The following is a 19,528-nucleotide window of genomic DNA, read 5'->3' as shown; positions in this document are numbered from 1 at the left end:
GTCGCTGTGGCTGGCTCCGAGAACATGGTGTACATCCAATAAACCTGAGCCATCAAGCCGCACCGGATTAATCTCTGCATATTAATTGATGGCGATGATGCTTGCGGCGTGTACCAGAGCGGCCAGGTGGAAGCAGAACACGGAGACGATGAAGTAGAACACTGTCGGATAGCCCGTCAGCAGTTCATCCACCACATCGCGTGCCATGTTTGCGTTTGGGAGTGAAAAGTGCGAAGAGGAAGCCAAAAAACAAAGAAAAACGAAAAAGTACAACAAAAATTAGGGAAGACGTGGTCCAACACGTCATGGTCGACCTGGCTCGGCCACTTCGGCCGTGATGATGCGGGGAATGTCCGCCACCAGGCGGGCGAAAGTGGCGGCTTCGAAGCGCAGCTCACCGTCATCGCCGCTGACCTGGCGCGCGACGGCCTCGTAGCGGAGCAGATCCTCTGCCACCCGCGCGAGCCGGCCCAGACTGAAGAGCGCCAGCAGAAGCCTGCTCTTCGCCCTCGAGTGGCTCTCTTCGTCGTCGTCGCCACCTTTTCGTTTGGCGCTGTGTGGCGGTCGAGGGTGAGTTCAGCGAGGGCAGAAGGACAACACATCAAGCCACCACTTCCACCACTTCCACCATCAGAAGAGAAGAGCATACGGGTCACAGCCATCGAGCAAGGCCAGGTGCACGCGAGCAAGATGCGCGACGAATCGCGCAAAGTCGACGAGGTTCCACCCCGAGAGTGTGCGAAGCATCAGCTGGCACTGTTCGTCCCACCCTGTTGTGTGTACACAACGCGTGCGCGGTTTGTGGGGCGTTGGGTAGGGCCATGAATTGACCAGAGGAGAAGAATGAAGCGCACCTTCCGTGTCTTTGCAGTCATCCAACTCCTTCTGCACCGCGTGGAAGTCCTTCGCGAGGGTGGCCCACAACAAGTCGACATTGCAAGCGTTGGCCCAGTTGTGGTTGATCGATATCGTATCTGTGTGTGTGTGTGTGTGTGTGTGCACAGAGTAACAGTGCGTTGGGTTAGCGTCAGGTCGGAGATGAACCAACGAACGAGCGGTAGCAGAAGCAGTTACACGTTACCCTCTTCGTTCCACACTTGATGAAACCAGCCGCTGGACCGACCAAGAATTGAGGTGAGCGACGAGCGACCGCGAGTGTGGGCTGTTGTACAACAGTGCTTCGTACCTGGGGACAAAGATCGTCTCGCCGGCCTCCTGGACGCAAGAGATGGGACGGGCCTGCTGGAAATGGGGAAACCTCCCCGCCTCCTGTACAGAGGTGTATACAGTCATTCACGCGACATCGCGATAACGAACCCCGCGGGCCGCTGATGCAGATGCCGATACCTTCTGATCTTCTTCGATGTCGTACATGAGGTTGCCGAACTTGTCCTGGCGGGCGAGGAATGAGTGCGTGAGTGAGTCTGGCGTGTGCCGCGCGATCTGGTTCGTGTGTTATGTGGGGGGCTACCTTGAGCAGGGGGCCTTGCTCGGGTGGAAAGAACACCCACCGCTTCCTTCCGCACACGTTTGCACTCCAACTGTACGACCCAAACACATCTGCGCAGACACAGTGGAGAGTGACCAGGTGCCGTGGGGGTGAGTGCAAGCACCAAAGAAACGATGTCCACCCGCCACGGCTGACGATGATGGGACAGGCACCTGAGTGTAGTGGCGTCCAGCTACCCTTGGGACCCATGTACACGAACCGGTAGTCGTCGTCAATGTCCGTCCTGCACAATGCGCCCAGCCACGCCGTTGGCACCTCAGGTGCAAACATGCCGGCTCATGCGGTATGTGTGAAGTCAATCAGCACTAGCAGGTACCGAGAGTCCCAGTGGAGGTTCATCCAATCGTCTGAGAAGATGAGCGGCAGCGTGTAGGCTATCTTTCCCGGGTTCTGCTTGACATAGTGCCAGTCTGAGCGAACAGGTGTGCACAACACACGAGCGCGGGCGTAAGCATCTCATGGCGCGGTGGTGGGGTGCGGTCGGTACCTTTGTTGTAGAGAATGGCCTTCGCCTCTTCGATTTCCGCGGGGGACAACCCCGCCTCCGTCTGTTTGTCAGATGCGTCGATGAGAATACGGAGCGACTCGGCGGTGCTTGGGTGGTGATATATGGAGGTGTACCTTGCCCTCGTCTGCGCGCATAGCTCGGTGGCGGCACCAGTAGTCGATGTACTCGCTCATCGTCATCTGCCGACGTCGCTGATCTGAGAAGTCGCGCACACCGCACTCGGCCACGTTGAGCTGTGCATTCCCAAAGCTTTCCTACGTAGCGACCGGCCAGCGGTGAGACTGATCGGCCAGTGGGGAATGCTCATGGTGCCGACGCTGCCGGCTGAGGAGACGGGCTGGCCAACGCACCTTGAAGTGGTGGAAGTTGATCTGCCTCTGCGTTTCGTGGGGTGCGGCGTCAACGGTCCAGTGCTGCAGCGCGGACCAATCTGTGCAAAGACCCTCAACAAGGACCGGTCTGCCAGACTGGGAATGAGTGAACGCGAATCGCTCAGGGTCTTGCACTGCGCAACATCCAACATCCAATCGGGCATGCAGTACTTGTTTGTGACGAGAAATTTGCTGAAGAAGTGTGAGTAGGTGGCGGAATCGGCAGAGATGCGCTCGATGCACGAAGCTGGAGTGCGCAGACGTTGTGGATCGGCCCTGAGTATGAAGCGCAACACCTCCTCATCCACGATTCGCTCCTCTCGTGGCTCCAACATGCGAAAAGAATCTTGTGTAATGGCGGAATCGTGCTGGAGATTTATTTTGTGACAGGAGAAGCAGAGGAGTGGCGTGGCGGTCGAGCGATAGCATTGGAGAGCTTAGAAGCCAGGGAGAGTCGAGTGGCTGAGGTTGTCCATGAGATCTAGAGGGAGAGACACCAGATTGGTCTCAGGTGATGAAAATGAAGGAAAGTAGTTGGGGGGGTCGTACCCTGCAGAATCGCGCCGTTGTTGAGGATAAGGCCGCTCACCAACGCAACCGCAGAGAGGACGAACACCGTGTAGCGGAAGGTATCGTTTCTAGCCTTGCTGTCCGCCATTCTTCCTTTTGTATATCAGATGAATCAAATTGGCTCTGTCGTCTCGCTCACCCTTTTGCTTGGCTGACGCGGTCAGCGGCAAGTCAGCCGAACTTGGCCAGAAAGGAAACAACACCGACAGAAAATAAAAAGAAAAAGAAAACCTACGCGATCTGTGCTTGCATCTTCATCTCCTGGCGGCCCCGTCTAAAGATTGAGTTAGCGCGGAAAGCCGAAGGCAGACAAGAGCTCGAGATGGAAATAGTCACGATTCAGGAGGTGAGCGAAGAGTCTGCCCTCGATCACATCTCACGATTTTTGCAAGATGAGAACATGATGGCCCTTGTCAATCCGGACGTGACGGCCCAGCTCCAGCGAGTGCAAGAGGCCATGAAGAAGCGAGGCGTGATGCTGCGACCGGAGGACCTCGACGAAGACGACGGCAGCACCACCCTTCCGGAGGCCGCCCCCACCACACCCAAGAAACAGACGACACAAAAGGCAGACGCCACCCCGGAGAAGAAGGCGAAGAGCAGCAAGAAGGAAAAACGAAAGTCGGGCAGCAAGAGAAAGCTCATGGAGGAGGAGGATTGAGGCCCCATCCATCTTCAATATTAATAAACAAAATCGTAAATAATATTTATTTTTTTTAATTTGTGTATTTTTGTGCAGAGCGGAAAGATTGTGTGTGAAGATTGAGTTTATGGGTTGTGGGGCTTGGGGAGGTCCTTGATGGCACTCACCACCTTCTTGAGGTCGCCCTCCAGGGAAGAACCGGACTTCAAGCTAATCAACACGCAGCTGGTGGGCCTCTTGCAGCCGCTCGAAGCGCCGAGGTCCTCCTTGCTGGGCACGAAGACGTAAGGGATGTTGGCCTCCTCGCACAGCACGGGCACGTGGGTGATCACATCAATGGGCGAGATATCTCCCGCGATGATGGCCACACTAAAAGCAAGAGATCGGCCAGTCAAAGGGGTGCACTAAGGAGGGGTGGATGGGGGTGAATGAATAGCGCAATCGTACCCCGATTCCTTCTTCTTGACGGCCTTGATGACCTCCTTCACTCCTCGCCTCAGCCCCTTTTCCTTGGAGGCTGAATGACGGAAAATGGAGGCTGAATTAATTGCAGGACCTTCGGAGAAAGATCGAATTATGCGCACGCACCCTTCTTGTTGAGCTTAAGGATCTTCTTGGTGAGCTTCTTGTCCGCCAGGGGCTCAGCGATGATGGCGGTGTGAGATGTCTTTTGCTTCTTCTTGGCGGGCTCGCTCATCTTCGTAGGGGAGTTGAAAATTGAATGGATCAGATGAAAATCGCGACCTCCGTCTTCACGCCTTGCTCCGCTGTGCCAACCTTTCCTGCTTTTCTCTCCGGCCTTTGCCTGCGCTTTGTCGACAATAAAAGTGGACCAAGAAAAAGGCTTTTTCTTTGCGGCGGGCGTATGCGTGTGGTGCGCGTCAGATCGTGAACCACGCGGCCACCAACAGCGCCAGGCTCAAGCAGGCGATGACAATCCTGAACACCAGCTGAGCCTCTCGCTGCATGGGAGACGGCGCTGTCCGCAAGAACTCGACCACGTCAGGCTTGCCGTGCGTTTGAAGCGCGATCATGTGAGCGTTCTGGCGGTCTCCCCCGTAGTGTACAGCGATCCCTGCATACGAGTGCTCGCTCGCATCAGTGCAGTCTATCGCGGTTGGCATGGGGTGATTGGGGTGCGCACCAGCATCAGCGCCGTACTGAACCAAGAGTCGGATCAGCTCCAGATTGCCACCGACAGCTGCGTCGTGGATGGGAGCCCACTCGCCAGGACCCTTGGTTGGCGGCACGCCATGCTTGAGGAGTTCACCCACGGCGGGCGCGTTGCCCGCACGGACGGCCATGTCCAGGGCGGCCGTGGCCTTTTTCGCCAGGCCGGCCGGCGCGTCGGCGAGCAGCAGCTGAAGCGACGTCAGGTTCCTGACACTGGCCAGCTCGATGGCGGTCAGGAAGACGTCGTCCAGCAGCTTGGCGCTCGCGGCATCGCCGTTGCCGAGCAGTTCGGCCGTCCACCCGCTGCGGGGCCGGAAGGGCCGCAGCTTCTCGAGGAAGAGCCGCACCAGGCTCGGCACTCCCTTGGCGCTCGCCGCGATGAGGCAGCCCACGCAGTCGCCCAGCTCCGCACGAGCGCGGTGCTCCAGTAGCCACTGCACGGTCTCTTCGCTGCCACTCCCGACGGCAAAGCTCAGAGGCGTGTGCCAGTTCATGTGCGTCGGCAGGCGAGAGCGAGTGGCGGCGCTGACGATGGGCGCCTGGCTCTTCTTGTTCGGTTCGGCGTTAAACTCCTCCACTAGCATCGCAACGACCTCCCGGCTGCCACCGCGGCAAGCGACGTGCAGGACGTTCGTGGATCCGTCGATCTTGTTCACGTCCGTGCCCGCGCGTGTGAGCACCTCCCGCAGGAGAGTCACCGCGCTCCATCGGGCGCAGACCTCGACCCGCACGCTCAGCGGCGAGTGCTGCACTTTCGCCCACTCGCGCTTTCGGACGAAGTAGAGCCGCTTCCACCCATCAGCCTCTTGGTGTTCGTCACCATCTGCAAACGCCGAAGGGGAAAGAGAAGCGTGTTGGAGAGGGGGGGGGAGTGAGCCAAGGATGGCAAGAAGAAGTTGGTGACTGTACTTGTCTCTGAGTCGTTGGGCGTGCGCTGGCCATACGTTCGCCGCAACAGGGCTCGCCACAGGTGACAATCGCTGGCGATCGAGCTAATCGAACGAGCAATAAGAGCGAGGGAGAGAAGATCCTCGCCATCAAGGAAAGAAGCAATGTGGTATAGGGCGTCGTAGGGAAGAGAGCCTAAGTTAAACTCATCTGCCCCCGTCATCTTTGCTCTGGGAGTGTGATGAGAAGAAATTCTGAAGAAGGAACAGGAGACGAGTATTGGTTCAGGCAATTTTATTGCGGCTGAGAGCGATGGAACCTGGGGCGTGGGACGCTTAGTAGTCATCCTCATCACCGCCGCCGAAGAGGCCCATACCACCATCACCACCACCATCACCGAAGACATCATCGTCCTCTTCCTCCTCCTTCTTGGCCTCCTCCTTAGCGGCAGCGGGGGCAGCAGCGGCGGCGGGGGCAGAGCCGGCAGCGGGGGCGGCACCACCAGCGGAGACGGTGGTCGAGGCGGAGACAATGTCGTCGAGCTTCTTGACATCAGTGACGGCCTTAGCGTAGAGCTTGGTGTAGAAAGCGGGCACATCAACACCAGCGGCGGAGAGCACGGTCTGGAGCTTGTCGGCCTGAAATTTACACGGAGATTGGACAGCTGTTAGATTCTGATCAGGAAAAATTAAGACAATGGGGGCGGGGCGACTTACATCAACGGAGACGCCGCCATCGTGCAGCAGCCACACGGCATAGGTGACCGCGAGGTCGGAAATCTCGCCCTTGCTCAGCTTGTCCATAGTGTTGTTGAGAGATTTGAAGTTTCGGAGGGGTCCGACTTAGCCTGAGGAACCACAAATGTTCGTTCACAACACAGTGGTGGAGAGTAAACACAGGAGGAAGGAAAAAAAGACTTCTTCCCGCCCCCTCCCCCCTTCGCGGGCAGCAAGGTGAGAAAATGTCGGGAAGAATGCATGCGCTGAATTCCTTGCTTTCCCCATTTTTCCCAGTATGGTGACAAGAAAATCGAAAGAAAAACCGTTTTTGGTCTGCAATGTGGACAAAGCTTACAACTTGGCGACCTTCTGCTGTCGGGCCTTCAGGAGGTCCTCTGCAGCGCGTTGGCCAGTTGCCATCGCGCCGTGGATCGTGGCCGCGGCGCTGAGGCTGGTGGCCTCGCCGCCAAAGAAGATACTGCGGCCGATGGGCTACACATTCGCGGGAGGCAAAGTCAGATTTCACTGTGAGCCGAAAGGGCACGTTGAATGCAAGGGGAGAGTACCTTGGCCAAAGCCTCCCGGCATCCGTTGCCTCCCACAGAGGGAGCCGAGTACGAACCTCGCACGTAGGGCTGCTTGGTCCAGTCCTGGATCTGTGCGCGCAATGATTGAGTGGGGTGATGAGTTGACTATAACCAAAGGACGGCTCGTAGTCTGCCTACCATGAAATCCACAAAGGCGTCAGTGGCCGGGCGCGGGTTGCTCTCTGTTCCGTACACGGCATCGAGCTGTTTAATGAACGAGTCGGCAGCTTGCCTGGGCGGAAGGGCGGAGGCCGCTGCGGCCTGGTCACCTGCAAGCAACCAAACCGTGAGCACACGCCGAGCTCGACAGACGCCAGGTGGCGGGGAAGGAAATCAAGAAGCGGGAGGGGGGGGATACCCGTGACAAAGCCGGTCACGATGGGAACGTCCTTGCCGTACGTCCAGAACTGAGGAACCTGGGAAGCGGAATCGAGGAAGATTCTCAGCGTCAATCGGAGGCCAGAGTAGCCACACGGCATTGTGATGATGGCGTACGAAAGTGTCAGCGCAGATCACGAGGTGGTGCTTCTCCTGCCAGAAGATCTTATTGAACTTGGCAAAGATCTGGAAAAAGGGTCGGCTCCTATCAGCTTCTGCAACTGGGCAAGATGGCTCACGAGAGAGCGTGCACCTTCATTCCGGCATCCATGCGCAATCCGGCGATGCCACGCAGCTTGTCCTGGGGGAGCGAGGGGACGAACTGAATGTCGCCTTCCTGGAGCACCTTGAGCGAGACGGTGATGATCACTTGGCTCGCCAGCACAGTCTGCAAATCAATGAAGGCAAAGGTCATCAATAAGGTGGTGCCCAGCGCCAAGCGCGTGCGAAAAACATCGAGATGGTGGACGCACCTCTCCGCGGGCGTTGGTCACCTTGATGGCGTCGGGGTTGGTGTAATCGATCTTCTTCACGGGCCAATTGAGGTGGATCTTCAGGTCCTTCTGCAAGCGCTGGATCACGGGAGCGTACGACTGCTTCACCTGTTTGGTCGCACCGGGGGTCAGGTGTCTGCGGGACACAGCGCATGGTCAGACGACACGTGGCGGCGGTACCTGCAGATTGCCCTCTCCCTCTTCCTCATTGGCGGCGGCCTGCTCAACGGCAAACTGCACGGCGCTGAGCTTGTCCACAGTGGTGCCCCACGTCTGCGAACCCAGAGAGAGAAAGAGAGATTAACTTCAGCGAGCCAGACCAGTGCAGTGCTCAGTGGTGTGATGAGGATCCAATAGACAAACGGGGGTCATTACCTTGGCATAGAGGGCGTCGGCAACGCCGAGCATGCGGTAGGGCAGTCCGTGATCGACCAACCACTGCAGTCGGGGTACAGGTGAGTGAAGTAAACGATGGCCCCTTCCTGATGCGCATTAACATAGGCACGGTGGAGCCTAGCTGTGCGGGTGCTTACCTGCATGAACGAGACGTCGCCCTTGGGGGGATTCTCCTCGAGCTCTCCGATGAGCTTGTAGAGGTGCTGGAGGTCAGCGTCATCACTGTGCAGGCCGAACAGCTTGCGTTCCCGACCTTTGTGATCGCGAACGGGCACAGCGGCGAGTGGTGTTAGAGGCATAGGCCGGCACGAGGGTCCACACAGAAGCGCGACCAGGACGGGACAGCGTACCCAGGTAGAAGTACTCGTACTCGGGGCGCGAGGTGTTCACCTGGAAGACGCTGAAGACGTCGGCGGTGTCAAGGCCGAGCTCACGCACCATCTTGCCCAGCATGTTGTTCTCTCCGTGCACCAGCTCGCCGCCTGTGGCGCGTCCAACGTCATCAGACCCCGCTGTGCGCTTGCACTGCCAGAGCAGCGTGTGCACGTACCGATTTCGATGGGCCTGCCGTTGCCGCTGAACTTCCAGTCCTGTAGTGTGGCACAAAAAGAAGTTATAATACTATTAATGTTCCTATAATTATACTACTGTCATTTATACTATTACTACTTAGCATTATGAACAAAAAAAATTAATTCTTTAGTTTAACAATAATAATTCGGAGGGAGGCGGACCTGCTTTACACGGCCTCCGACGTAGTCGGCAGCCTCCACGAGCTCCACGGGAATGTTGTGCTCCTTCTGAAGGACGTGGGCAGCATACAGGCCTGCAGCAAACAGCCACGGTGAGCTCGCCGGCCAAACAAATCCACAAAATGCAGAAATAAAAGGCCTCCGGCAGAGTTCCGTCACCTGCAGCGCCGGCACCGACAATAACAACGGGATGCTGCATCGTGGAGAAGCTTGTACGGGCGTGTGAAACGGAGAAGAACAATGCGCAAAGGCCCGTCAGTCGGCCCCAGCTGCTGCTCCGGCAGTGGGCAACTGGCCCTGAATTTCTTGGGGAATGTCAGGAATCGACGCAATTTTGTGGGCAACTTTTTTTTCTTTTTTCCTAATCAGTCTTGCTCGGTCGTTTCGAGCTGGTAACCACACGACACCCTTGCGCCCAAAGGCAAGGGCTGTGCGCGAGCGAGCTAGAGGGAGTGCCCCCCCCCGCCTATAGTTCATAATCTCTCCACCGGCCGGCAGATGGAGAGGCCGCGCTACAACGTCCACCTGCGGACGTCGGGGGATATTGCTGTGGGGAAGACGTCGCTTTTGCTTCGGTGGTTTCAGGACACCTTCTCATCGGTCGAGTTGGTGACAATCGGCGGCGATGTGCACTCCAAGGTTGTGGACATCCGCAACATGAAGGTCAAGGTGGAGATGATCGACACCGGAGGACAGGAGAAGTTCAGGTAGATTACCCCCCCCCCCTACAATCAAAAGTTGCTGGCGAGTGGGGTTTCCGTTTCGTGAGGGCATGGTCTCAAACTCTTTGCCTTTCATTGCCACAGACAGATCACAAGCAGCTTCTACAGAAAGACGCATGGCTTGATGCTGGTGTACGACGTCTGCAGCCGAGCGTCCTTTGACGCCATTCGCACCTCGTGGTTTAAAGAGGTAAAGCCCCTGCAGCATGCCGCCACAGGCATGTAACGAAACTGGAAGCTCAGCGCAACCCACTGTGTCGTGTGCAGGCCGAGCGATACATGTCGGGGGACATCAAGGTGATGATGCTCGTGGGCAACAAGGAGGATAAAGTTGCAGAGCGCGTGGTGAGCACAGATGAAGGAAAGCGGCTAGCGGCTGATCTGGGCATCGACCACTTCCTGGAGACATCGTGCAGCGAGGCGGTCAACGTGGAAGAGGCCTTTGACCTCTTGATCGGATCCGTCGTCGAGAAGATGGAAGCGAAGAAGGGACCCGGCACGGTTTCCACACGGGATACGATCAGCATTGGAGAGGAGCCCGAGAAGAAGAAGAAAGGTTGCGTTTTGTGGTGAGATACATTCACGGCGCGAAATGGAAGTGGTACATACGGGCGTGGTTACAAAACACTCTGCAACAGATCATCCTCGGGAGGTGAGTGTGCTTCTTGTTGAGGTGGTTGGGGTACTCCGGACCTCTCCCATAATTGCCGACGGGCGGAGACGACACAAATGGCTGAGCGGTGGATTTAAAAAAGTTTATCTAAACCATCGACGGCAATGCTTACTGCTGCAGCCCCACCCATGGCCGTGGTAGTCAGTTTGCTGTTGTAGAGAGCTTCACAGGACGTAAAACCTTCGCACTAATTCACCACCTGAGGTGCGTTGACCTTAAACCTGGAACATCCCCTCTCATCAGCCTACACAACCAACAAAGTAAAGAACAATCACCAAAGAAAGCCACGCGTGGCGCGAGCGGCGTGTCTTGAAGGACACCAAGCACCACGGTGGCCGCAGGAAAAGATGGTGGTTGCCTGCAACGAACTGGCCTGTAGGAGAGGGAGAATAACAGACCATGGGGGACATTTTCGGTGCAGGACGTTCAGGAAGGGAACGAGGCGAAGCAACTACAGCCCAATGGTGGATCACCAAGTGCCTTATTGCACTTCGGTATTCGGCTCACGTGCGCCAGCGGGTGACAAAGAAGCACACGGCGAACTGAGACCAGCCTTGATTTCGTAGACGAACGCTAATTCAATCTACCACGCAGCCAGACGAGTGAAGAGGCCAAGGAGCCAACGTTCTACGCAAATCGTACATTCACATACGCGCCACCATCGTTCTCGAAAGCAAGAATTCCCGTCGGCGCAACTTGAAAACCGCTACAAAATGTCGTTGGACCTCGATTTGAAGCTTGACTTTGTCAAGGTAAGACTTGCGGGGGACCATGGCATAGGCAAAACTTCCCTCATGACGCGATTCCTCGGTACGGGTCCCTCCAATTCACAGATTTTGTGGCTAAATCGCCTGACCGTTAATTTCTCCCACCGATTTTGATACCAAAGACGACAGCTTCCAGCCTACACAAGTGACAATCGATCAGGAGGTGAAATTCAAAACGTGCACTGCACTGGGGGAGACGTTCAAAGTACAGCTCATCGACACAGCCGGCCAAGAACGATTCAGGTTCGGCTCTCTGCTTGGGTCGAAGTAGTTGTTGGGTGGCCTTGCTGACGGCAGTGTGTGGCTCGCCACCGACTGAATAACAGGACGGTGACAAGCAGCTACTACCGAGGCGCCAACGGCGTTCTGCTCACGTTCGACATCACATCAAAGGAGTCCTTCGACGACCTGCAGGAATGGTTGGCCGAGGTACCGCTCCCACAAGTGTGCCGCTTGCACCATCTTCCCTCTCCTTGTCGCTGGGAACGAGTCGCGCCCATGAGGACGTCTCTATTTGGGCGTGTGCGGCGTACGACACGCGCTGCTTGCTCGCCGTCGATGTGCGATATTTTGCTTACGCGTCCTGGCGCGATAGGTGGAGCGCTACACGGTGGGGGGTGTCGTCAAAGTGGTTGTGGGCACCAAGAGTGACTTGGTGGACCAGCGGTATGTGGCCGCTTCCTCTCCTTCCTCTGCCGCTAGCCTGGCTTGCGCTTGGCACTCATGAGGTGTGTGCGTGCAGGGCTGTGAGCACGGAAGAGGCCAAAGCGTATGCCGAGAAGCTGGGTGCGAGCTACGTGGAGACGTCGGCCAAGGAGGGGAAGGGCGTGCAGGAGGCGTTCGACCTCCTCCTCACACAGATCGTCGAGAAGGTCCCCGAGGCCGGCCGGGGCACCGCGGGCGCGGTGGGCAAAGGGAAGACCGCCAAGTCGAGTTCGTCATCAAGGAAGGGCGTGGTCGACCTCAACGACGACGGAGAGAAGAAGAAAAAGAAGAAGGGCTGCACGCTCTTCTAGCCTCTTCACATCACATGCAGAAGAAGAAGAGACTGGCGTGCGACAAAGCCACAGTCGACAACAATTTTGAACCAATTCAAATAACAAAAAGAAAAGAAATCACACCAGATCAAGAAGATGGAAGGCAAGCCACAAGAGGCTGAAGTGGTGGGTGACAGCGCGGAGGTGACCCAGCTCAAGAGCCTCATTCGATCGGTGCCTGATTTCCCCAGCCCCGGCATCTTGTTCAGGGACATCACGCCCCTACTTGGAGATGCGGCTGGCCTGCGCGCGACCTTCAAGCTCATGGCCGACCAGCTGCGTAGCGCCGGCCTCGCAGATAAGATCGATCTCATCGCTGGAATGGAGGCGCGCGGATTTCTGGTCGGGGTGGGCCTGGCCCTTGAGCTCAACGTGGGCTTTGTCATGCTCCGCAAGCCCAACAAGCTGCCCGGCGACCGCCACATCGTGTCCTACGGCAAGGAGTACGGCAAGGACGTGCTCGAGATCCCCGTCGGCGCCGTCAAGGAGGGTCAGCGCGTAGTCGTTACCGACGGTACTGACAAAGCTTGGTCCTCCTTGTTGCGCTTTCGCCACTTTTGACCCTCTCCTCCTTCTTCTACACTTGCAGACCTCATCGCCACGGGCGGCACGGCGCTCGCGGCTTGCCAGCTGGTGGAGAAGGCCGGAGGCGTGGTGGCAGCCACCTCGTTCGTCATCTCGCTCGACGACCTCCCGGGCAAGGCCAAGCTCGCCGCCGCCGGCTACCCCGTCGTCTCCCTCCTCAACTACGCCTAAGGCCCGCAACATTACACCATTAGAGGGAAACATGTGTTGAGAATGTACGACTGCTCGCTTTGTAATCGTGCACGAAACGAGACGATTCTAGAAGCGCGGGTGGAAGGGAGGCTGGAGGGTGAGGATGTGCTGGTAGGCGAGGGTCGGGAAGAAGTCGTAGAAGGTGGCGGGCGCGGCCACGATGACCTTGGCGAAGATGTCGTGGGCCAGCGCGAGGCTGTCGGCCGCGCCCGAGGGCGTCTTGGAGGCCGGGGTGGAGCCGCGGAGGGCGTCCGTCTCCTCCTTCAAGATCTTCAGCGCCAGCGAGATCGTCACCTGCGTCCCGTCGGTCGTCTTCACGCCGTGGCGGATCCACTGCGCGACCTGCGATCGGCCGATTTCGGCGGTGGCCAAGTCCTCCATGAGGTTGTTGATGGGCACGCAGCCGCGGCCGGAGAGCCAGGCGCGCAGGTACACCAGGCACACGCGCACGTTGTCCCGCAGGCCGTTCTTCAGAAGCAGAAGAACACAAAAGGAGCCCAGGGTCAGTGGTGGCACGGACATTGGGTTGTGTGCTGTGTGGGGAGGGGGTACCAGGGTGATGTCGCCCTTGGGGAACTTGAGAAGATCGTCGGAGGTCACGCGCACGTCGTCCCTCCTCACGTGGATCTGGTTGGGGGTCTTCATGTGCTGCAGAGTGCCATGTGATCGAAGCGAGTGTGGTGAGCACTCCAACCAACTCCAGAGCTGTCGTGTTGCAGGTCGGTGCAGCTCGGTGTGCGTACCTCGTTGAAGATCTCCATGGCGATCGGGATGAGGTCGGGGTGAGCCACCCAGGTGCCGTCGTGTCCGGCCTTCACCTCCCTCAGCTTGTCATCACGAACCTGCACCCAGCAACGTGAGCGCCAAGTAGTAGTGAAAGTAGTAGTGGAAGTAGTAGAACAAGAGAAAACAGAAAAAACCAAAGAGAAAAGAGAGATAAAGCCGCACCTTGGCGAGGGCAGCCTGGTTGGCGGCGTTGTCGTTTCTGATGGGGATCTGGGCAGCCATGCCACCCATGGCGAAGATGCCTCGCCTGTGGCAGGTCTTGATCAGCAGGTCGACGTAGGACGCCATCATGTGCGAACGCATCGTGCACAGAGCGCGGTCGGGGAACACAGCATCCCTAACGCGCCCATTCGTGATCTAATTAGCAACGCTCATTCCGGCCCAGGCTGGGGGGTGGCGACGTACTTGTGGTTGATGAACTTCTTGATGGTGGAGAAAATGTAGTCCCAGCGGCCGCAGTTGAGGCCGGCGCTGTGGTCGCGGAGCTCGTAGAGGATCTCGTCCATCTCAAACGCGGCCAGGATAGTCTCTGTAATAAGAATTGATATAAAGTGATTATTATATTATTATTTTGTTCACCAGCGATTGTGAGACGCAAGCTTGCGTCTTGAGGGAGAAGGAGGCCCCGACGTACCGATGAGCACGGTGGCCTTGATGGAGCCGTGGGGAATGTCCAGGCGCTGCTCGGCGTAGCGGAAGGCGTCGGCCCACAGGCGCGCCTCCAGGTGGCTCTCCATCTTGGGCAGGTAGAAGTACGGACCCGAGCCGCGGCTCAGCAGCGCGTGGCCGTTGTGGTAAATATAGAGACCAAAGTCGAACAGCGAACCCGACACTGTGACCGCACACGGCACACCGGAGAAGGTGGTCAGTTTCTTCGCCAGTCGGTTTGAGAAGTTCACGAAAGGGGGCATACCAGGCTTGCCGTGGACGAGAACGTGGGCCTCATCGAGGTGCCAGCCGCGAGGGCGGACCATGAGGGTGGCGGTCTGGTTCTTGAGCTTGTACTCGCGCTCGCCGACCTTCATGCTGATCGTCCTCCGGATGGCGTCGCTACACACACACACACACACACACACACACACACACACACAAGACACAACGGTTAGGCTCTGATGGTCCGGTGCGGGGGCTGCGCGGGAGCGGGTACTAGAGGTTGATCTGGCCGGTGATGCCGTTCTCCCAGGTGGGCGTAGAGGCTGTCGTGTGGGTGCGTGGCGGGTTAGGGTTATGGTGTCTCCACAAAGACTTGGGGGCGAGTGCGTACAGTCCTCAAAGTCAGCCATGAAGACCTTGGCACCCGAGTTGAGAGCGTTGATGATCATCTTGCGGTCGACCGGGCCGGTGATCTCCACGCGCCTATCCTTCAGATCTTCCGGGATGCTGCCACACCTCCATTCCGACTTTACACGCGCCATTCATGATTTTTGTTTCGATTTCATCTTTAAATAAATGTAAATGCAGAGCAACCAAAAGATTGGTAATGGTACGGGGGGTTGTACCTCTCTTATGTGTCGGGTCTCGTGGAGGAAATCGGGCATCTCGCCGGCATCGATCCTCGACTGACGCTCATCGCGGGCAGCAAGAAGAGTCCGACGGCGAGCGTCGAATCGCTTGTGCAGCTCGGCAACGAAGACGAGGGCATCGACGGTAAGGACCTGCTCGTACCCCTTCTCGATCGGGCCGAGAATCTCGATGCCGTGCCTAACCAGGAGGGTGGTGCGCTGCTCGTTGTTCATCTTGTAAGTCGTCTGCTTGAAAACTACAACACCTGTTTTCTTTTTCTGAACGCATTTTATTTGTTTGCTCTGATCCCAGCCTATCTCAGCCACGCTGCAAACGGCGAACAACACAAGAGCTCGATGATTGTCTTCTAGAGGGACCATGATGGTGTTACAAGTTGAAGGAGTTGGAGAAGCTGGAGGCAGCGGTGGTGAAGCTCTTGAGGTTCTCCTCGCACTTGGCCAGCCGAGTCTTGAGCCCGGCGAGCTCCTGGGTGAGTCGCTCTCGGATCGGGTGCACCTCAAAGATCTCCTCAATCTGCGCATCGGAGAGGCACGAGAAGTGCGACTGCAACTCGGACGGCAGCTCCGTCTCCCTGATGTGCGTGGGGAGGAATGTGTGAGTCTCGACTATCGGTGACAATGGAGACAAGGGAGGGAGCTCCCTAGGAGGTAAGGTACATGGGGACGAGGAAGAAGTGGTGGCACTTGAGGGCCACGTTGTGGGCGATGCGGGTGCGCATGTCTTCCCAGAGAGAGTCGGCGAGCCTGGCCACGCTCTCCTGTCCTCTCGAGGTGTAGTCATCGGGCAGGCTCTCGAAGCTATGATGGGCAATCACAAGTCAGCGGTGTGGTCGTCAAGTTGTGATGGGGGGGGGACTGCAGGTAGCGCGTTCGTACTTGGTGATCTCCCAATAGATCAGGCGGGTGCAGTAGAACTCGTCCATGCTCCTCTCCTGACTGTACTGCGCTCGTCTTTCCACGAACTGCTCGTACAGCTCCAGGACCTTCTTCTTGAAGTAGGGGAAGCTCTCCACCTTGTCGAGCAGACCTCCAGCCTGCAATGCGGAAGGTGTCAACAACTGCGTTAAGCCCCCCCCCCAACTCTACACGAACCGCAACGTCGATGTATTCGATCTCGTCGATGGATGAGGTGTGGCCGGCCCGGGAGGCCTTCCTCTTGCTCTCGACCATGTTCTCGGCCACGCGGCCCAGATGCTGGAAAATGTGCACCGCTCGCTTGCTCAATTGTTGGATGAGCGGATAGAACTCCTGTACGGACGTGTGGCGGGGGTCAGCATCCGGCTAAAGCAAATACTCTCCTATTTGCGCGAGCCGTACGCACCTGCTGGGAGTGTCTCTGGGCCGCGTCCGACGCCGCCCACGCCAACTGGTCCATCGAAGTACCGTTTCGCCTTTCGGCGTTGGCCAGCTCATCAGACGTGGCCTTCACACTTGCCGTGTGCTCGACAACCTATTGTAAACGTGAAAAGGTTGTTTGCGCACTAGTGTTGGCTTGGAGGGTGGCGGGACTCGAGACAGTGGTGCGCGAGCGTACCATCTTGAATTCGGACAAGAGGCGTTCGAACTGCTGGCCGCCGTAGAGCTTGATGTCGAGGTAAGGCAGCTTCCACTTCCTCTTGACCTTGATCAGGTCCTTCTTGGCGTCGATCCACTCGCCCAGCAGCTGCCTCTCCTCCTCCGATGTCGAGCCGTAGAGCGATGGCATGCCCTCGCTGGTGCCCTCGATCAAGCGGGACACCGCGTGCAGGAACTCCATGAGATAGGTGGCGGCAATGCTGCGCAGGTTGTGCAGCTTCAGGTCCTCCAGCTCCCTGGCCGCTCGCTCCATCTTCTTGTTCATCTCACTGCCAAACAGCACCACCAGATCAGCTGAAGCCCACTTGATTGCAACAGAACAAGGTTACCTCTTCTCCGAGTTCATGGAGGTGAGCAGCTTGGGGATGTTGTCGTAGTACAGCTTCCAGGTCTTTTCGAGGATGTACTTCTTGAGGGAGTGGACCTCGAGCCACTGCGAGTAGTTTTTGTCGTACTTGAGCTGCTCCAACAAGTTCATGTCTCGCTGGGACGCAAGCTTCACCTTTGTCGCGTACTCCGCCTGGTTATGGTTCGAACGATGCGATCAGTTTAGATACCACACGCGTCAGCACTCCATGTGCCGAGTGGATAGTTACCCTGTCCGGTATGAGCTTGGCTCGCAGCGAAGCGGAGAACACGGAAACGAAGAAGGCTCCGTTGATCGGGGCGCCTGTGAGATTGACACAGGTGGGAGACTGCATTAAGCTCGCATGCCAAGAATAGAGAGACCGGGCATGATGTCCATGTCCGTACCAGCAAAGTAGTCATTGAGGTCCTTGGTGGTGGCCATGTTTCGGAGGGTGTTGTGGAAGAACTTGGTGTAGACGAATATCGTCCTGCTTCTTCTCGGGTCAACCCTCGTCACCCAGTCCACCATTTGCACACCATCCCTGGTGATGGGGACGAACGTCTGTTTGAGACCAACCGACACACACACGCGCACATCAATCCGCCATGTCCAGATAGGTACCATTTCTGAGATTGCTCCACGGCAACGATCAGACGGTGCGGCGGGGTAACCAACTCCTCTGCCGTTTTGTCAAGCTTGGCCTTTTGGCGGTCGGCGAGCGTTTCGATGTCGCTCGACCGAGAGTAGGTGGCTGAGCCTGGTGTGAGCGGGGTGCAGATCGATTAGGTCTAGCGGATGTGGGGCGTGTGTGTGGCGGCGAGCAGTACCGACGCTGGTGTCGGGGGTCGATACGACGTTGTCCATCATCAAGCCTAAGAGCCATGCACGTCAGTCACCCACCTTGTGGCTGGACAACTGCACAGTCACGTGGTATGGCGGCGACGTACCGGGCGTATCGATGAGTGTGAGGTTCCAGGTGTAGCGCCACTCGTAGATGACACGAATCGGAGCGGAGCCGCTGAGCGCGTTCCTCTTCTCAAGTTCCGCCGGCAGCTCCTCGATGTTGACCACTCTATCAATTGCGTTGTGTGCCACGGTGAGAAGAGTGCCCAGCGGGGTGCGGTGTCTATGAGAAAGAGAGCGCACTTGTCCGGAGAAAGCTCCCCCTTGGCCTTGGCCTGTTCTCGCTTGATGGTGACGCGCGGTTCCTCGCAGCTCAGGTTGTTAAGCATGTGAATGAACAGAGGCCTCCTGCTGGTGCCCTCGCTACTCGCCTCCTCTCGCACCACCGACACTACACGTCGTGGCGAGAATTAGGCGATGATTCTCTTCACCCAGCGAGAGGGCGCACACACAGAGGGAAACGCACCAGGGTGGCCGAGAATGCTCTCAATGAGAGTGGTCTTGCCGCTTCCTCGGGGTCCAACAAAGACCACCTCGGCCTCCTCCCACGATGTGTACATCCTAAGTAGGGGCAAACAAGTAAAAAGATTAAGACGGGAATGAAGATGAATATATGGGGGGTCGGGTGAAGTGGGGGGGGCAAGTGTACGTGGAGGCAAACTCAGAGATCTTCTGGTAGGCTTCGTAGACGGGGAAGGGGACCTTGAGGTCCGTCTTCTTGGCGTAGGCCGGATTGAGGCGCATGGCCTCGAGCTCTTCATCCTCGAGCTTCTCCTGCGACAGCTTGAGGGCGGGCACGCCCCCCTCGCCGCCCTCGCTGACCTTCGAATCGCCCTTGGCCGGCTTCTCTTCGGCCTTCTTGAGGAAGAGACCGGCCGATCCGGTGCTGCTGGGCACCTTGATCTTCTCCTTCCGCGCCGTTCCGTGCTTCTTCGCGGCGTCTGGCCGTTCCTTCTTCGGGCGACGCGCCTTCTCCGACGATACAGAGTCGTCATCCGATGAGGCCGAAGCTGAGGCGTCTTCCATCTCCTTCTTCTTCTTCCTGGCTGCGAGTCCTCCAGATGCCTTTTTCTCGGCTCCAGCCGCTTCAGTCGCGGCGGGGGCGGTGGTGAGGGCAGCTGCGGCGGGGGCGGGGGTGGCTGGAGCGGGCTTCTTCTCGGGTTCAGGAGCCTTACGGGGCGACTTGGCCTCAGAGGCTGCTGCGCTGGGCGTACTCATGGCGAGGAGGAGGAGGAGGAAGTGGGTGGATAGGTTCGCGCTTTAGTCCACACACAGCCGCCACGGATGGTGATCCGATGTCAAGGGTCTCCCTCTTTTTGGCCGCGTTGTTGCTCGGAGAGGCGCCAGCCATTGGACCAATCGAGACCAAACGCCGACCTACGAAAGCTGCGCAAAAGCTGCAGCTTTCAAATCTAAAAAATAAAAAA

At 57.5% G+C, this 19,528-nt stretch overlaps 11 protein-coding genes across 11 annotated transcripts; 4 read left to right on the top strand and 7 right to left on the bottom strand.

Moving 5' to 3' along the window:
• Positions 1-303: 303 nt before the first annotated feature.
• On the bottom strand, positions 304-2,724 carry ACA1_360240 (the record flags this gene model as incomplete). The annotated part of the gene is made up of 13 exons (XM_004352434.1): positions 304-553; positions 650-770; positions 855-974; positions 1,082-1,113; positions 1,187-1,239; positions 1,318-1,392; positions 1,472-1,560; positions 1,663-1,733; positions 1,827-1,920; positions 1,998-2,058; positions 2,132-2,272; positions 2,369-2,448; positions 2,502-2,724. The coding sequence occupies 13 exons, from the start codon at positions 2,722-2,724 to the stop codon at positions 304-306; spliced, it is 1,410 nt and encodes a 469-aa protein (XP_004352486.1).
• A 557-nt stretch (positions 2,725-3,281) lies between these two features.
• Positions 3,282-3,620, top strand: ACA1_360230 (uncharacterized protein; the record flags this gene model as incomplete). The annotated part of the gene is made up of 1 exon (XM_004352433.1): positions 3,282-3,620. One exon carries the CDS (start codon positions 3,282-3,284, stop codon positions 3,618-3,620), a length of 339 nt encoding a protein of 112 aa, XP_004352485.1.
• A 107-nt stretch (positions 3,621-3,727) lies between these two features.
• On the bottom strand, positions 3,728-4,299 carry ACA1_360220 (H/ACA ribonucleoprotein complex subunit 2like protein; the record flags this gene model as incomplete). The annotated part of the gene is made up of 3 exons (XM_004352432.1): positions 3,728-3,971; positions 4,050-4,119; positions 4,191-4,299. 3 exons carry the CDS (start codon positions 4,297-4,299, stop codon positions 3,728-3,730), a joined length of 423 nt encoding a protein of 140 aa, XP_004352484.1.
• Positions 4,300-4,483: 184 nt separating this feature from the next.
• Positions 4,484-5,886, bottom strand: ACA1_360210 (Fbox domain containing protein; the record flags this gene model as incomplete). The annotated part of the gene is made up of 2 exons (XM_004352431.1): positions 4,484-5,598; positions 5,685-5,886. 2 exons carry the CDS (start codon positions 5,884-5,886, stop codon positions 4,484-4,486), a joined length of 1,317 nt encoding a protein of 438 aa, XP_004352483.1.
• Positions 5,887-5,998: 112 nt separating this feature from the next.
• On the bottom strand, positions 5,999-6,466 carry ACA1_360200 (60s Acidic ribosomal protein; the record flags this gene model as incomplete). The annotated part of the gene is made up of 2 exons (XM_004352430.1): positions 5,999-6,301; positions 6,380-6,466. 2 exons carry the CDS (start codon positions 6,464-6,466, stop codon positions 5,999-6,001), a joined length of 390 nt encoding a protein of 129 aa, XP_004352482.1.
• A 267-nt stretch (positions 6,467-6,733) lies between these two features.
• Positions 6,734-9,188, bottom strand: ACA1_360190 (amine oxidase, flavincontaining superfamily protein; the record flags this gene model as incomplete). The annotated part of the gene is made up of 14 exons (XM_004352429.1): positions 6,734-6,874; positions 6,949-7,038; positions 7,108-7,238; positions 7,328-7,385; positions 7,465-7,533; positions 7,601-7,735; positions 7,821-7,949; positions 8,022-8,114; positions 8,217-8,279; positions 8,375-8,490; positions 8,588-8,719; positions 8,788-8,827; positions 8,972-9,063; positions 9,164-9,188. 14 exons carry the CDS (start codon positions 9,186-9,188, stop codon positions 6,734-6,736), a joined length of 1,314 nt encoding a protein of 437 aa, XP_004352481.1.
• A 299-nt stretch (positions 9,189-9,487) lies between these two features.
• On the top strand, positions 9,488-10,284 carry ACA1_360180 (Ras subfamily protein; the record flags this gene model as incomplete). The annotated part of the gene is made up of 3 exons (XM_004352428.1): positions 9,488-9,696; positions 9,796-9,901; positions 9,979-10,284. The coding sequence occupies 3 exons, from the start codon at positions 9,488-9,490 to the stop codon at positions 10,282-10,284; spliced, it is 621 nt and encodes a 206-aa protein (XP_004352480.1).
• Positions 10,285-11,097: 813 nt separating this feature from the next.
• ACA1_360170 (Ras subfamily protein) lies at positions 11,098-12,167 on the top strand (the record flags this gene model as incomplete). Its single annotated transcript, XM_004352427.1, has 4 exons — positions 11,098-11,194; positions 11,274-11,394; positions 11,478-11,570; positions 11,894-12,167. The coding sequence occupies 4 exons, from the start codon at positions 11,098-11,100 to the stop codon at positions 12,165-12,167; spliced, it is 585 nt and encodes a 194-aa protein (XP_004352479.1).
• Positions 12,168-12,284: 117 nt separating this feature from the next.
• On the top strand, positions 12,285-12,944 carry ACA1_360160 (adenine phosphoribosyltransferase; the record flags this gene model as incomplete). Its single annotated transcript, XM_004352426.1, has 2 exons — positions 12,285-12,702; positions 12,778-12,944. 2 exons carry the CDS (start codon positions 12,285-12,287, stop codon positions 12,942-12,944), a joined length of 585 nt encoding a protein of 194 aa, XP_004352478.1.
• Positions 12,945-13,031: 87 nt separating this feature from the next.
• On the bottom strand, positions 13,032-15,487 carry ACA1_360150 (malate synthase A, putative; the record flags this gene model as incomplete). The annotated part of the gene is made up of 10 exons (XM_004352425.1): positions 13,032-13,433; positions 13,518-13,613; positions 13,709-13,807; positions 13,914-14,088; positions 14,157-14,280; positions 14,386-14,583; positions 14,665-14,801; positions 14,899-14,947; positions 15,016-15,151; positions 15,251-15,487. 10 exons carry the CDS (start codon positions 15,485-15,487, stop codon positions 13,032-13,034), a joined length of 1,653 nt encoding a protein of 550 aa, XP_004352477.1.
• Positions 15,488-15,641: 154 nt separating this feature from the next.
• On the bottom strand, positions 15,642-19,304 carry ACA1_360140 (dynamin family protein; the record flags this gene model as incomplete). Its single annotated transcript, XM_004352424.1, has 14 exons — positions 15,642-15,846; positions 15,932-16,072; positions 16,151-16,308; positions 16,367-16,522; positions 16,596-16,724; positions 16,809-17,118; positions 17,179-17,369; positions 17,446-17,519; positions 17,603-17,739; positions 17,820-17,955; positions 18,146-18,324; positions 18,345-18,492; positions 18,568-18,662; positions 18,751-19,304. Coding segments are annotated over 14 exons (2,613 nt in total), but the record flags the coding sequence as incomplete, so codon positions are not given.
• Positions 19,305-19,528: the final 224 nt, after the last annotated feature.

The sequence above is a fragment of the Acanthamoeba castellanii genome (assembly GCF_000313135.1).
Source record: "Acanthamoeba castellanii str. Neff unplaced genomic scaffold scf7180000084622, whole genome shotgun sequence".
In the NCBI taxonomy this organism is placed as follows: Eukaryota; Discosea; order Longamoebia; family Acanthamoebidae; genus Acanthamoeba; species Acanthamoeba castellanii.
This window is presented reverse-complemented; position numbering and strand designations above follow the sequence as displayed.